General features: G+C 34.9%; 1 protein-coding gene across 18 annotated transcripts in view; it reads right to left on the bottom strand.

The window, feature by feature from the left end:
• CCDC7 (coiled-coil domain containing 7) overlaps positions 1-14,728 on the bottom strand; it is a 266,671-nt gene that overhangs the window by 184,977 nt on the left and 66,966 nt on the right. For 11 of the 18 annotated variants that reach the window (XM_059892902.1, XM_025000939.2, XM_059892904.1 and 8 more), the window contains 4 exons: positions 13,775-14,023; positions 12,570-12,642; positions 5,367-5,474; positions 4,580-4,702 (listed from right to left, as the gene is read on the bottom strand). In XM_059892902.1, coding sequence (XP_059748885.1) covers positions 4,580-4,702; positions 5,367-5,474; positions 12,570-12,642; positions 13,775-14,023 — 553 coding nt within the window. Of the gene's footprint in view, positions 1-4,579; positions 4,703-5,366; positions 5,475-6,619; positions 6,763-12,569; positions 12,643-13,774; positions 14,070-14,728 lie in introns of those variants that run through there. The other 7 variants (XM_025000934.2, XM_059892906.1, XM_059892905.1 and 4 more) reach the window with 7 other exon arrangements.

Raw genomic sequence — 14,728 nt, forward strand, 5'->3', positions numbered from 1 at the left:
GAAACTATAAGCAAGGTGTAAAGACAGCCTTCAGAATGGGAGAAAATAATAGCAAATGAAGCAACTTACAGTGAATTAATCTCAAAAATATACAAGCAACTCCTGCAGCTCAATTACAGAAAAATAAACAACCCAATTAAAAAGTGGGCCAAAGAACTAAACAGACATTTCTCCAAAGAAGACATGCACATGGCTAACAAATACATGAAAAGATGCTCAACATCACTCATTATCAGAGAAATTAAAATCAAAACCACAATGAGGTACCATCTCATGCCAGTCAGAATGGCTGCTATCCAAAAGTCTACAAACAATAAATGCTGGAGAGGGTGTGGAGAAAAGGGAACCCTCTTACACTGTTGGTGGGAAATCAAACTAGTACAGCCACTATGTAGAACAGTGTGGGGATTCTTGAAAAAACTGGAAAATAGAACTGCCATATGACCCAGCAATTCCACTACTGGGCATACACACTGAGGAAACCAGAATTGAAAGAGACATGTGTACCCGAATGTTCATCGCAGCACTGTTCATAACAGCCAGGACATGAAAGCAACCTAGGTGTCCATCAGCAGATGAATGGATAAGAAAGCTGTGGTACATATACACAATGGAATATTACTCAGCCATTAAAAAGAATACATTTGAATCAGTTCTAATGAGGTGGATGAAACTGGAACCTATTATACAGAGTGAAGTAAGCCAGAAAGAAAAACACCAATACAGTATACTAATGCATATATATGGAATTTAGAAAGATGGTAACGATAACCCTGTATGCGAGACAGCAAAAGAGACAGATGTATAGAACAGTCTTTTGGACTCTGTTGGAGAGGGCAAGGGTGGGATGATTTGGGAGAATGGGATTGAAACATGTATATTATCATATGTGAAATGAATTGCCAGTCCAGGTTCGATGCACGATACAGGGTGCTCGGGGCTGGTGCACCGGGATGACCCAGAGGGATGGGATAGGGAGGGAGGTAGGAGGGGGTTCAGGATGGGGAACACATGTACACCTGTCGCGGAGTCATGTCAATGTATGGAAAAACCAATACAATATTGTTAAGTAATTAGCCTCCAATTAAAATAAATAAGTTTATATTAAAAAAATAAAAATAAAGGTTGGGTTAAAAAGGGAAAGACTTAGTGAAACTAAACAGAGATAAACTGAGATTATCCATTCTGAGGACCATGAAGAGAAATAAACAGAGCCTCAGAGACTGATGGAAACAAGCATATCAACATAAGCACAATGGGCAACAAAGAGGAAAAGCAGAGAAAGAAGAAAGAATCTGTGAAGAAATAATGATCAGTAACTTCCCCAATATTATGAAAAACAGTAATCTTCACATAAAGTAGCTCAACAAGCCCAGAGTAAAGCATACTTAATGAGATCCACACATACACATATCATAGTCAAGCTGTCAAAAACAGTTTCCTAGAACTTCCAAAATTCTTAATTTGAGGTGGGATTTTTGAGATTAAAACTTCATCTTCATTTGACATATTTTCATCTAATACCTATTTTCTCAACTATAAGAAAAGAAGATTTTAATCCACTAAAACAGGAAACTTGAATTGTGAAGCTCCTGAATTAAGATAGACCAAGTATCACCTAAAGTTTCCTTTTCATTTTTGTAACAATTTAAGTAAATGACCACAATTTTTTAAAAGACCAAAATATAAGATTGGACTATGATGTTTGGTGTAACCATGAGAGTGTTTCTACTGAAAGAATGTGTAGGCACTGTTATTTCATACACATACTTAAAAGTTGAAGGTAACTTCAGTTTTCTAAGCATATTCACTTTTTTTAAGTTTTCACATTTTAAACCATGAGATTGATTTTAAAATTGGAATAAAAAAATAGTGATTCAACATTCATTTAAAAATGAAAAATGGGATAGGAGGGGAAAAACAAAGTATCCATGGATGTTTATACTCAATATATTTTATAGTTTTAATAATTACAGATTATGTGTTCTGGAATAAAAGAAAAAATATGGGATTTGTAAACAATCTGACTATAAACTATTTATAAGATACACCACACCAAAGCTTAATAATACATAAAGGTGGAAAGCAAATATATGAAAAAAATATGTATGTATATATTAATCAAAATAAATCTGCTATAGTTATGTCAACATCAGACAAAACAGAAATTAAGTCAAAGGAACTTACCAAATATTAATATGGTCTCTTTAATAAAAAGTTGAGTTCACCAGAAACATGCACTTTGATAAAACTGTATATACTTAATACAAGCAGTATAAGGAGGCCAGTAATACAAAAATAGATAAATCCAAAATTATAGCAGAAGAATTCAATATGCATGTTTCAGCAAATGGTAGAATGAAACAAAAATTCAAGAAAACCACGAAATAAAAAGAAAAATTTTACTGTAACTTTTGAAAACTTTGCAGTGATATTGTAAGTCTGAATCAGTCTACATATTTCACTTAATTAAAATCAATTAATTCAATTAAAATAATTTAATGCTGCTGCTGCTGCTAAGTTGCTTCAGTTGTGTCCGACTCTGTGCGACCCCACAGACGGCAACCCACCAGGCTCCTCCATCCCTGGGATTCTCCAGGCAAGAATACTGGAGTGGGTTGCCATTTCCTTCTCCAGTGCATGAAAGTGAAGTCGCTCAGTCGTGTCCGACTCCTAGGAACCCCGTGGACTGCAGCCTACCAGGCTCCTCCATCCATGGGATTTTCCAGGCAAGAGTACTGGAGTGGGTTGCCCTTGCCTTCTCCCATTAAAATTTAAATTATTTAAATTTAAATTAAATCCCATTTAAATTAAATTAGCTAAGCTAAGTCGCTTCAGTCGTGTCCGACTCTGTGTGACCCCATAGATGGCAGCCCACCAGGCTCCCCCATCCCTGGAATTCTCCAGGCAAGAACACTGGAGTGGGTTGCCATTTCCTTCTCCAATGCAGGAAAGTGAAAAAGTGAAAGTGAAGTCGCTCAGTCATGTCTGACTCTTCGCAACCCCATGGACTGCAGCCTACCAGGCTCCTCCGTCCATGGGAGTTTCCAGGCAAGAGTACTGGAGTGGGGTGCCATTGCCTTCTCTGTTAAATTAAATTAAATCCCATTTAATTAAAAATAATTTAATGATTTTTATAATATTTACTACTGAATTTTTTCTATCAACTCCAAGTAAAATATTTTATCTGATACTTCATGCATACTCTGAGCTATAAGATGACTTTCATATGCACTAGACAACCAGATTTGTGCTATAAGCAATATATGCAATATATGTACCCAACAATATTTTATCTCATTTATTAAAATATAAACAAGTCATACTCTGTGGTAATAAAGTATTAAAAGAGATTATCAAAGAATAAACATATGTGACTACATTTTTCACTTCTGTAAATAGAATCAGTCTTGTTTAGATATTCAGAGATATCAATAATCTGAAGTGAATAATAATTTAATATTGGCTAACACTATTTAAAATATTATTTCACTCTCTTGGCATATTCACACTTTCAGTTCAGTTCAGTCGCTCAGTCGTGTCTGACTCTGCGACTCCATGAACCGCAGCACGCCAGACACTTTAGAATAAAGTTAAAATTTGCAATGTTAGATACGTCTAAAAAAAATATGTAATGATACAAAAATATACATCAGAAAAAGAGTAAAAGAAACTTATAAAGCAGGAAGAATTGAAGCACAAAGAAAATGGTATAACTTCATTCTCAAAGCATCAAAATTTGATGAAGTGTGACTATGATTGCTAATTAAAAGACAAAGATATAGGGACTTCCCTTGTAGTCCAGTGATTGAGACTCCACCTTGCAACGCAGGGGACTTGGGTTTGATCCCTGGTCAGGGAACTAAGATCCTACATGCATGGTGCAACTAAGCTCATGTACCACAGCTAAGACCCAACAAAGCCAAATAAACAAATATTCAAAGAAAAAAAGACAAACATATCAAGCTGAATTTGAAAAATACTCAGTTATAATCTTCACACTAAAAGAAAAATCATAATGATATAAAATTATTAAAACAACAGGACAGAAAAAAATGTGTCACAAAAATACCAGTCAGAAGTTAAAGCCACATTAAAAGCAGGCATGGTAGTTTTTTTTATGCCCCCCCCCAAAAAAAACCCTATAAAAATGATAAAATGGGTCCCTTATTAGAAAAGGGTCTGTCCTCTTGGGGCTTCCCTGGTGGTTCAGATGGTAAAGCATCTGCCTGCAATGCAGGAGACATGGGTTTGATCCCTGGGTTGGGAAGATCCCCTGGAGAAGGAAATGGCAACCCACTCCAGTACTCTTGCCTGGGAAATTCTAGGAAAATTATTCATTTTAACTTTATATGAATGTTAATGATAAAGTATCATAAGACAAGATGACACAACATAAGAACAGAACAGAGTAATTCATAATCATAGCAGGAAATTTAACTCATCCAACTCAGGAATTATAGAACACAGATAAATAATCATTGAACAAAATACTTATAGATACATTCATGAACTATGGATCAAAGCTCTCCTGAATTTAACTGAAAATATTTTCCAAGATTTTAAATTAATTACTTACTATCAAAACTGCCACTTCCTGAAGCTTCAAGGTTAACTTGAGACCGCCTGTTTAAAACTGAATCTATATCCTCAGGCAGTTGATCATCAATAGTTATAGCTTTTGGCTCTGTTATAAGAAACGCTAAATAGAAAAATGGATCTATTATAAAACTTCTGAATATACCAAGTAAGCAGCAAAGTTTCTTTCAATTCGTGCAACACTAAAGGAGGAGGACTGCAAAGCAGTGAATTATAATACATATTCAGACAGACCCTGGAAGAGAAGTAGGCAATTTGAGTGAGCAGTTTTCATGAGTGTATGTGGAGGCAGTCTTTTTATATACTAATCATTAACCATGCAAATACCAAACAAAAGTTGATCAAAGGTTTCATTTAGTTTTCTAGTTATCTTAGGGTATTTATACTTACATCAAGGCATAAAACTTCTATAAAATACATGCACAAATATTTATAAGGTGTTGTTCAATTTTTTTTCTCTATCCTGATCTTTGTTGCTTTATCCATTATTTAATGAAAATTAAAGAAAAAATATCTTTCAATGAGCCAAACTTCAAATAATTTAAAGTGAAATTTGCTCTGTCGTGTCTGACTCTTTGCAGCCCGACAGACTATGCTGTCCATGGAATTCTCCAGGCCAGAATACTGGAGTGGGGAAGACTTTTCCTTCTCCAAGGGATCTTCCCAACCCAGGGATCGAACCCAGGTCTCCTGCATTGCAGGTGGATTCTTTACCAGCTGAGCCACAAGGGAAGCCCGAATAATTAAAAGTTATCTATAATTCTTACCATTGCGTCTATTTGCTCTAGCAGTTCCTGGTTTCAACAACCGTTTTTTAGCTTCTGATGGTGTTTCATTCTTAAGCAGAGGATTTTCATCTAATTTTCTACCAGGAGCTACAAAAAGAGATACATTTTAGTCTACTAAATAGATACAACTATTGTGAAATCTTTATATTTAAAACAAATATACAGCAGAATTTTCTCTCATTTTTTTTAAGTTATAACTAAATTGCTGACAAAGGTTCATATAGTCAAAGCTACAGTTTTTCCAATATTAATGTAAGAGAGTTGGAACATAAACAAGGCCGAGCACTGAAGTGTGCTTTCAAAGTGTGGTGCTGGCAAAGACTCTTGAGAGTCCCTTGGATAGCAAGGAGACCAAACCAGTCAATCCTAAAGGAAATCAACCCTGGATATTCATTGGAAGGACTGATGCTGAAGCTGAAGCTCCAATACTTTGGCTATGGTCATGATGGGCAGAGCTGACTCATTGGAAAAGAACTTGATGCTGGGAAAGATTGAAGGAAAAAGGAGAAGAGGGCAGCAGAGGATGAGATGGCTAGATAGCATCACCGACTCAATGGACATGAATGTAAGCAAACTCCAGGAGACAGAGACAGTGGAGGACAGAAGAGCCTAGCATGCTGCAGTCCATGGGGTTGTGAATATTCGTACATGACTTTGTGACTGAACAGCAACAACTAAATTACCATAAAGCTAGGTCTGACATGAAAATAGCTTTAATGGGGTTGTGTTTTATTATTTCTAGCACATAATGTTAAGTGAGAAAAAAAGAAAAAGAAGATATCCAGTATGTTACCATTTGAGAAGGAAAACATGGGAAATGAGGGGGTAAAGTGGAGAGAAACAGAGACACTAATCTTTACAAAACAAAACACTAGAAAGTTAAATCAGAAAACAGTATACTTATTTGCCTTCAGGGGGCTGACAGTAGGGCTGGGGAGTACAGGAGGAATGATAGATAGTTCTCTAAGTACAGTTGGCCATTTGTATCTGTGGGTACCACATCTGCAGATTCAATCAACTGCAGGTTGCAAACATTCAGAAAAAATTCCACAAAGTTCCAAAAAGGAAAACTCTGCCATGTGCTGGCAACTACTTAGATAATATTTCCATTGTTGTTACAACTATTTGCATAGTGTTCACATTGTATTAGGTACTATAAGTAAGCAAGAGATGATTTAAAATATTTGGGAAGATATGCATAAGCTATATGCAAATATAGCAAATATATGCACCATTTTATATAAGGAACTTGAGCATCTCTGGATTTTGGTATCTAGGAGGGTCCTGGAACCAATCCCTTGTGGGTACCAAGGGACAGCTGTACATCTTTTGCATGCTTGTACTTTGGGAAGTAGGTTAATGTTGTACATATTGCCTGCAAAATAAAGTCAACAAAATACTAAAACGGAAGTAAAATGGCAAAGAATTCTCAAACAAATTTAGCAGCATTTAGGATACATCAAATGAGTAAATGTGCTGCTGTTGTTCAGAGTGAAGTTCACACTGTAGAAGAAAGGATATACACATACAAAACAAAGGAAAGAAAAAATAAGACCTGAGAGGATAAATTAGAATCAAAGACATTCATGAGAACTCATGATTTCAAAATATACCTGTGTATATGCATTTATGTCTACGTAGGTATATATGTGTATGAATATATGTATCTATATTTGTGTATGTATATCGAGGAGTCCACCTCCAGAACAAAATGTTACATGTGATATTTCATGACTGACCATATGCAATTACAGAGACATTACAATAATATTCAGAGACTTTAATAGTCCAAATTTAAACAATGAATAAAGCAACTAAGATCAAGAGGGAAACAGAATTGAACAAAACTATAAATTAAGAGTTCTGCAGAGGTTTTTTATTTCTATAGAACATTCCATCCAACAACAGCTAAGTCCGTATCCTGCTTAAATGAATATGGAAAGGCACTACAGCCAGCTTTCAGCGATAACTGGAGTTCCTGCCACTGCAACTTCTACCAGGGGCTAGAGCTGGCACTGCAGTGAGACTAACCCCACTGACCCTAACTGCTCTCCAGAATCAGGATACTACAGCAACTTTACCATGTATGGGACTGGAACTGCTGCTCTGCATCCCATTTCAGATCCCAAGTCACTGCTCTGACCAACCATTAATAGGTATGAGCTGCTATTTGTGAGTGAAAACCATATACTGATACTTTTGCAGAACATACCATATAAAACAATTAACTCAAAACTAAATTCATAAATCTCCTATAGGAAAACATAGGAATAAATCTCTATTACCTTGGATTTTGTAATGGATTCTCACATATAACACCAAAAGCACAAGGAACAACAACAACAAAAAAGATAAGGTGAGCTTCATGAAGTTAAAAACTCTTATCCATTAAAGGATATTATCAAGAAAGTGAAAAGACAACCTAGAGAATGACAGAAAATATTTGCAAACCATAAGGTTTAATAGCCCAAACATATAAAGAACCTCTACAATTCATCAACAAAAAGAAATGACCCAATTAAAAAATGGGTGAAGCACTACTATTCAACATAGTTTTGGAAGTACTAGCTACAACAATCAGAGAAGAAAAAGAAAGAAAAGGAATCCAGATGAGAAAAGAAGTAAAACTCTCACTGTCTGCAGATAACATGATCCTCTACATTAAAAACCCTGATGACAACACCAGAAAATTACCAGAGTTACAATGAATAAGGTAAATTTGCAGGATATAAAATCAACACACAGAAATCCCTTGCATTCCTATATACTAAAAATGAGAAAACAGAAAGAGAAATTAAGGAAACAATTCCATTCACCACAGCAACAAAAAGAATAAAATATTTAGAAATAAATTTACCTAAAGAAACAAAAGACCTATATATAGAAAACTATAAAACACTGATGAAAGAAATCAAAGATGACACAAATAGATGGAGAAATATACCATGTTCATGGATCGGAAGAATCAATATAGTGAAAATGAGTATATTAACAAAAGCAATCTATAGATTCAATGCAATCCCTATCAAGCTACTAACAGTATTTTTCACAGAACTAGAACAAATAATTTCACAATTTGTATGGAAATACAAAAAAACTCAAATAGCCAAAGCAATTTTGAGAAAGAAGAATGGAACTGGAGGAATCAACCTGCCTGACTTCAGGCTATACTACAAAGCTACAGTCATCAAGAAAGTATGGTACTGTCACAAAGACAGAAATATGGATCAATGGAACAAAACAGAAAGCCCAGAGATAAATCCATGCACCTATGGACACCTTATCTTCGACAAAGGAGGCAAACATATGCAATGGAGAAAAGACAATCTCTTTAACCAGTGGTGCTGGGGAAAATCAGTCAACCACCTGTAAAAGAATGGAACTAGAACACTCTCTAATAGCTTACACAAAAATAAACTCAAAATGGATTAAAGATCTAAATGCAAGACCAGAAACTCTAAAACTCCTAGGGGAAAACATAGGCAGAACACTCTCTGACATAAATCACAGAAAGATCCTCTATGACTCACCTGCCACAGTAATGGAAATCAAAGCAAAAATAAACAAATGGGACCTAATTAAACTTAAAAGCTTTTGCATAATGAAGGAAACTATAAGCAAGGTGAAAAGAGAGCCTTCAGAATGGGAGATAATAATAGCAAATGAAGTAACTGACAAAGAATTAATCTCCAAAATATACAAGCAGCTCATGCAGCTCAATACCAGAAAAATAAATAAAGGACCCAATGAAAAAATGGGCCAAAGAACTAAACAGACATTTCTCCAAAGAAGACATACAGATGGCTAACAAACACATGAAAAGATGCTCAACATCACTCATTATCGGAGAAATGCAAATCAAAACTCACAATGAGGTACCATTTCATGCCAGTCATAATGGCTGCCATCAAAAAGTCTACAAACAGTAAATGCTGGAGAGGGTGTTGGGAAACGGGAACCCTCTTACACTGTTGGTGGGATTGCAAACTAGTACAGCCACTATGGAGAACAATGTGGAGATTCCTTAAAAACCTGGAAATGTGACCCAGGAATCCCACTATTGGGCATACACACTGAGGAAACCAGAATTGAAAGAGACACATGTACCCCAATGTTCATTGCAGCACTGTTTACAATAGCTAGGACATGGAAGCAACCTAGATGTCCATCAGCAGACGAAGGGATAAGAAAGCTGTGGTACGTATACACAATGGAATATTACTCAGCTATTAAAAAGAATCCATTTCAGTCAGTTCTAATGAGATGGATGAAACTGAAGCCTAGTATACAGAGTGAAGTTAAGTCAGAAAGAAAAATACCAATACAGTATATTAATACATATATGGAATTTAGAAAGATGGTAATGATGATGCTATATGCAAGACAGCAAAAGAGATATATGTAAAGAACAGACTTTTGGACTCTGTGGGAGAAGGTGAGGGTGGGATGATTTGCGAGACTAGCATTGAAACATGTATACTACCATATGTGAAATGTATGACCAGTCCAAGTTTGATGCATGAAGCAGGGCACTCAAAGTCAGTGCACTGGGACAACCCAGAGGGATGGGATGGGGAGGGAGGGGGGTCAGGACATGGGGTACACATGTGCACCTGTGGCTGATTTATGTATGGCAAAAACCACCACAATATTGTAAAGTAATTAGCCTCCAATTAAAATAAATAAATTAATAAAAAAATAAAATATAAGTATTTAAATTTTGAAATTCTTCTCTAAGAACCATTTAAACAATATTTTTCACATTTGGATATATAATATTTTCCTTATTATTAAAAGTTCTATTTTCTAATTCCATTTTTATATCTTACTTGATTAATAAATTATATACAATTTATAAAAATTATATAAAAATTTTAAATGACCAAATACATGATTTTAAAATATTTATTTCCAAGTTAACTTAATTTTGATAAGAGGATATCATTTATATGGTGGCACAATTTTGTTGTGTTTTACTGAGACTTGGTTTAAAGTCAAGTAGGTAATAAATACTTTAAATATTAAAAAAAAAATGGTGAAGGAGTTGTAAAGACATTTTTTCCAAAGAAGATAAACAAATTACCAATAAGCACACAAAAAGATGCATATAATCTTTAATAATTAAGTAAAAATGAATCAAAATTATAATGAGATACACTTCATACCTACTGGAATAAACATAATTCAAACAAAAAGGAAAACAAGGGTGTGTACCATTGTACATTGTTACTAGGAACAGAAAATAGTGCAGCCACTGTGGAAAACTGTTGTGCAGTTCCTCAGAAAGCTAAACTTAAAATTATTTTATGATCCAGCAAATATACTCCTACCCAAACAACTGAAAACAGAGATTTAAACAGATATCCTACACCATGTTCCGTGTAGAATTATTCACAGTAGCCAAAAGTGGAAGCAATCTAAATGTCCATCAGCAGATGAATGGATAAACAAAATGTGGTATGTCATACATTAATACATTCAGTTCAGTTCAATTGCTCAGTTGTGTCTGACTCTTTGCGACCCCATGAACTGCAGCACGCCAGGCCTCCCTGTCCATCACCAACTCTCAGAGTTTACCCAAACTCATGCCCATTGAGTCGGTGATACCATCCAACCATCTCATCCTTTGTCGTCCCCTTCTCCTTCTGCCCTCAATCTTTCCCAGCATCAGGGTCTTTTCAAATGAGTTAGCTCTTCGCATCAGGTGGCCAAAGTATTGGAGTTTCAGCTTCACCATCAGCATCACCTTCCAATGAACACCCAGGACTGATCTCCTTTAGGATGGACTGGTTGGATCTCTCTTCTCCAACACCACAGTTCATAAAAAGAAACAAAATTCGGACATATGCTAAACTGTGGTGAACCTTGAAAATATTATGCTAAGTGAAACAGGCCAGGTGCAAAAGGACAAATATATAATTCCACTAACATGAAACATAATAGCCAAACCCACAGAAAGTAAGTAAGTGGAAGAAAGCAAGTGAGTAAGTGAAAGAAAGTAAGTGAGAGGTTACCAGGGGCCGGATGGAGGCAGGATTGGGAGTTACTGCCTAACATGTTTCTTTTCAGGGTGATGAAAGTTGTGGATATAGATGTAGTGATGATTGCACAACACTGAATGCAGTTGATGCTATTGAATTTTATACTTTAAAGATGATTAAAATGTCAAATTTTATGTATATTTTATCACAATGCAAAAAAAAATGGGTCAGTTGATTAAATTGAGTTCAATACTGGTTAAAAATTCATGATAAACTCTGAACAAAAGAAAACATCCTGACCATAATCAAAATATTTATCTCAGGTAACTAATCATCATAGGTGAAACCATAGAGACACTCTCATTTCAAAGCACAAAACAAGAGCAATACTTCCATACTCTCAGTTCAGTCACTCAGTTGTGTCCAACTCTTTGCAACCCCATGCTGCAGCACGCCAGGCTGCCCTGTCCATCACCAACTCCTGGAGCTAGCTCAAACTCAAGTCCATCAAGTTGGTGATGCCATCCAACCATCTCATCCTCTGTTGTTCTCTTCTCCTTCTGCCTTCAATCTTTTCCAGCATCAGGGTCTTTTCCAATGAGTCAGTTCTTCATATCTGGCGGCCAAAGTATTGGAGTTTCAGCTTCAGCATCAGTCCTTCCAATGAATATTCAGGACTGATTTCCTTTAGGATTGACTGGTTTGATCTCCTTGCATCATAACTGTTTAAAAAAAATTACTTTGGAAGTTTCAGCCAATGCAATAAGATATGGATGGGTCATAATAAAAGCTATGTATGTTGGGAAAAAAGAATAAACTGATGTTTTATAAAATATACATTGAACACCCCAAAACCCAGCTAAAACATTAATTATTTATAACCCAAAGCATATTTTTTACTGCTATACTCTGATGAATTTGGGGTATAATATTATGTTAAGAATTCATAATGCCAAATACTGTTATTTGGTTGAGACAAAGCTATCACTTTCCTTTTACATAAAGTTTAGTTAAGATAGACTGAGCAGTATGTTAACTCACCAAATTAATCTTTACACATTGGTCAGTATATTTATATATTATCTCATGACTGTCTAAAAAGTTATTTCTATACTTAGTAATGTTCTCACATCATTTACTTACAACATGGGAACACAAAGTCATTAATATCTTTTTCTTACAAAAGACAAAATCTTTTTACCTTGAAACCCTCTTGCTTCTTGGTAAGTTTGTTTTTCAAGCTTAGTTTTAAATTTCTCTTCTAAAATATCAGCCTTAATCACAAAAGTTAAAACAAGTAATTACAAATTATGTATCACAGAACTCTAATTACCTTCTTCTATAATATCATTAAAGAAACTTTTTATCTTTCATTATTTCTTGAATGTATCAAACTTAAAAATGAAAACAATTAATGCATATGAGGGACATTTTGGAACACCTAATAGTGTGGAAGGACCTTTCCCAAGCAAAATTGTGATCCCTCTTCATAAATAATTCCAAATAAATCAAGTTAATGTTTTAACATTATGAGTCTAGTTTAGATTTATATTTTCACCTAATTCAATCTCTAGACAAACTCAAATGGCTTTACAAAATTATTTTTATAATGCCACTTAATAGCTTGCATGATAAAAAATATTGTGAATATGTTAAATATCATTTATATATATATGAATATATGTCAAATATCATTATCATTTTTCTTTTTCCCAGAATTTTAACTAAGAATTTCCTAGTTAAATTGTATTTAGCAAAGGCAATTTTAATAATTTTCTAAGGCATGTTTAAGGTATATAAAATTATTTCAAAACAACTATGCTCTCACAATTACCTTAATATGTAAAAATGTTTATAGATGAACATGAAATAATTTCTCTGTCTCAAAATTACATATCTTTCAATTTATCATTAAAATTATAATTCAAGCCACAAATTCTTTGTTGGTACAGATGAGAACTTTTATATTAAAATATTGATTCCCAAATATCCCTTTAAAATTCTAAATATATAATAGGTTTTATCATAGTTAGGGAGTTTGGGATCAATATATACACATTGCTATATTTAAAATGGGTAACCACAAGGACCTACTGTATAGCACATGGAACTCTGCTCAATGTTATGTGGCAGCCTGGATGGGATAGGGGTTTGGAGGAGAATGGACACATGTATACATATGGCTGAGTCCCTTTGCTGTCCACCAGAAACTATCATGACATTGTTAATCGGCTGTACTCCAAAACAAAATAAATTTAAAAAATAGTAATAATTGAATCAAAAGGGAATTTTTTAATTCCATTTAAATAGGAAAATATTGATGCTTTAAATTAACATTGAATGAAAATATTGAAGATGTATAGCAATTAAAATAAAAAGCTTTCAATTTATTATGTTGTATCTTACCACCTTTGAGATGTCAGTACCCAGTACCCTTCTTTGAACAACAGAAGGTGAGATGAATGATGATGCAAACATTTCATTCTCTTGAAGCAATTTTCCAGCAGACTGTGCATCTTTAATTTCTTCATGCTGTAACATTGTTGTGAATGTTTTATCATAGTTCTTTGATGAAACTATACGGGATAGATCTTCATCAGTTAAACGTTCACTTGGAGTCTTTAAAAAAGATGATCCATCTTGAGACTTGAGGATCTGTGAAAGATCTGAAATAGCAGGGCTAGCTCTTTCCTTCTCTGAGCTTTAGAATTACAAAACATCTGGTATTAGATTATATGAACAACATTTTTTATTTGTAACTAAAGAATCATGTGCATAATCTATAACAATATTAAATGAGCAATAAAATGAGCAAATAAATTATTCACTAATTAATAGTAATACAAATGTGAAATTGATGCTAGATAACAAGCTAAGGATAATATATCTCATGGGTTTTAAAATAGAGACAAAGAGTCTCAAATTGGCCAAGACAGCAGAGTGGGAACACTCTGAGCCCACCTCCTCTAATGGGCATATCAAAATTACAACCATTTACAGAGCAACTATTGATGAGAAAAACTGGATGATTAGCAGAATCTTCTACTAAAGATTTAAAGAAGGAACCACAAGAAGATAGGGAGAAGTGGAGTCACACTATAGTCAAGATCCACAGCCGCAAGTGAGTAACCCACAAAGGGAGGATGATTACAATTGCAGAGGTTATCCCCGAGGAGCAAGAGGTCCAAGCCCCACACTGGGGTCACCAGCCCAGGAGTCCTACACCAACACAAGCCATCTAGAACATTCGGCTTTGAAGGTCAATGGGACTTACTTTCAGGAAAGTCAGAATATTATGGGAAATAGAGACGCCCTTCTAAGAAAACACACACATAATCTCACACACTCCAGGAGTCACAG

Source organism: Bos taurus, chromosome 13 (assembly GCF_002263795.3).
Source record: "Bos taurus isolate L1 Dominette 01449 registration number 42190680 breed Hereford chromosome 13, ARS-UCD2.0, whole genome shotgun sequence".
Classification (NCBI taxonomy): Eukaryota; Metazoa; Chordata; class Mammalia; order Artiodactyla; family Bovidae; genus Bos; species Bos taurus.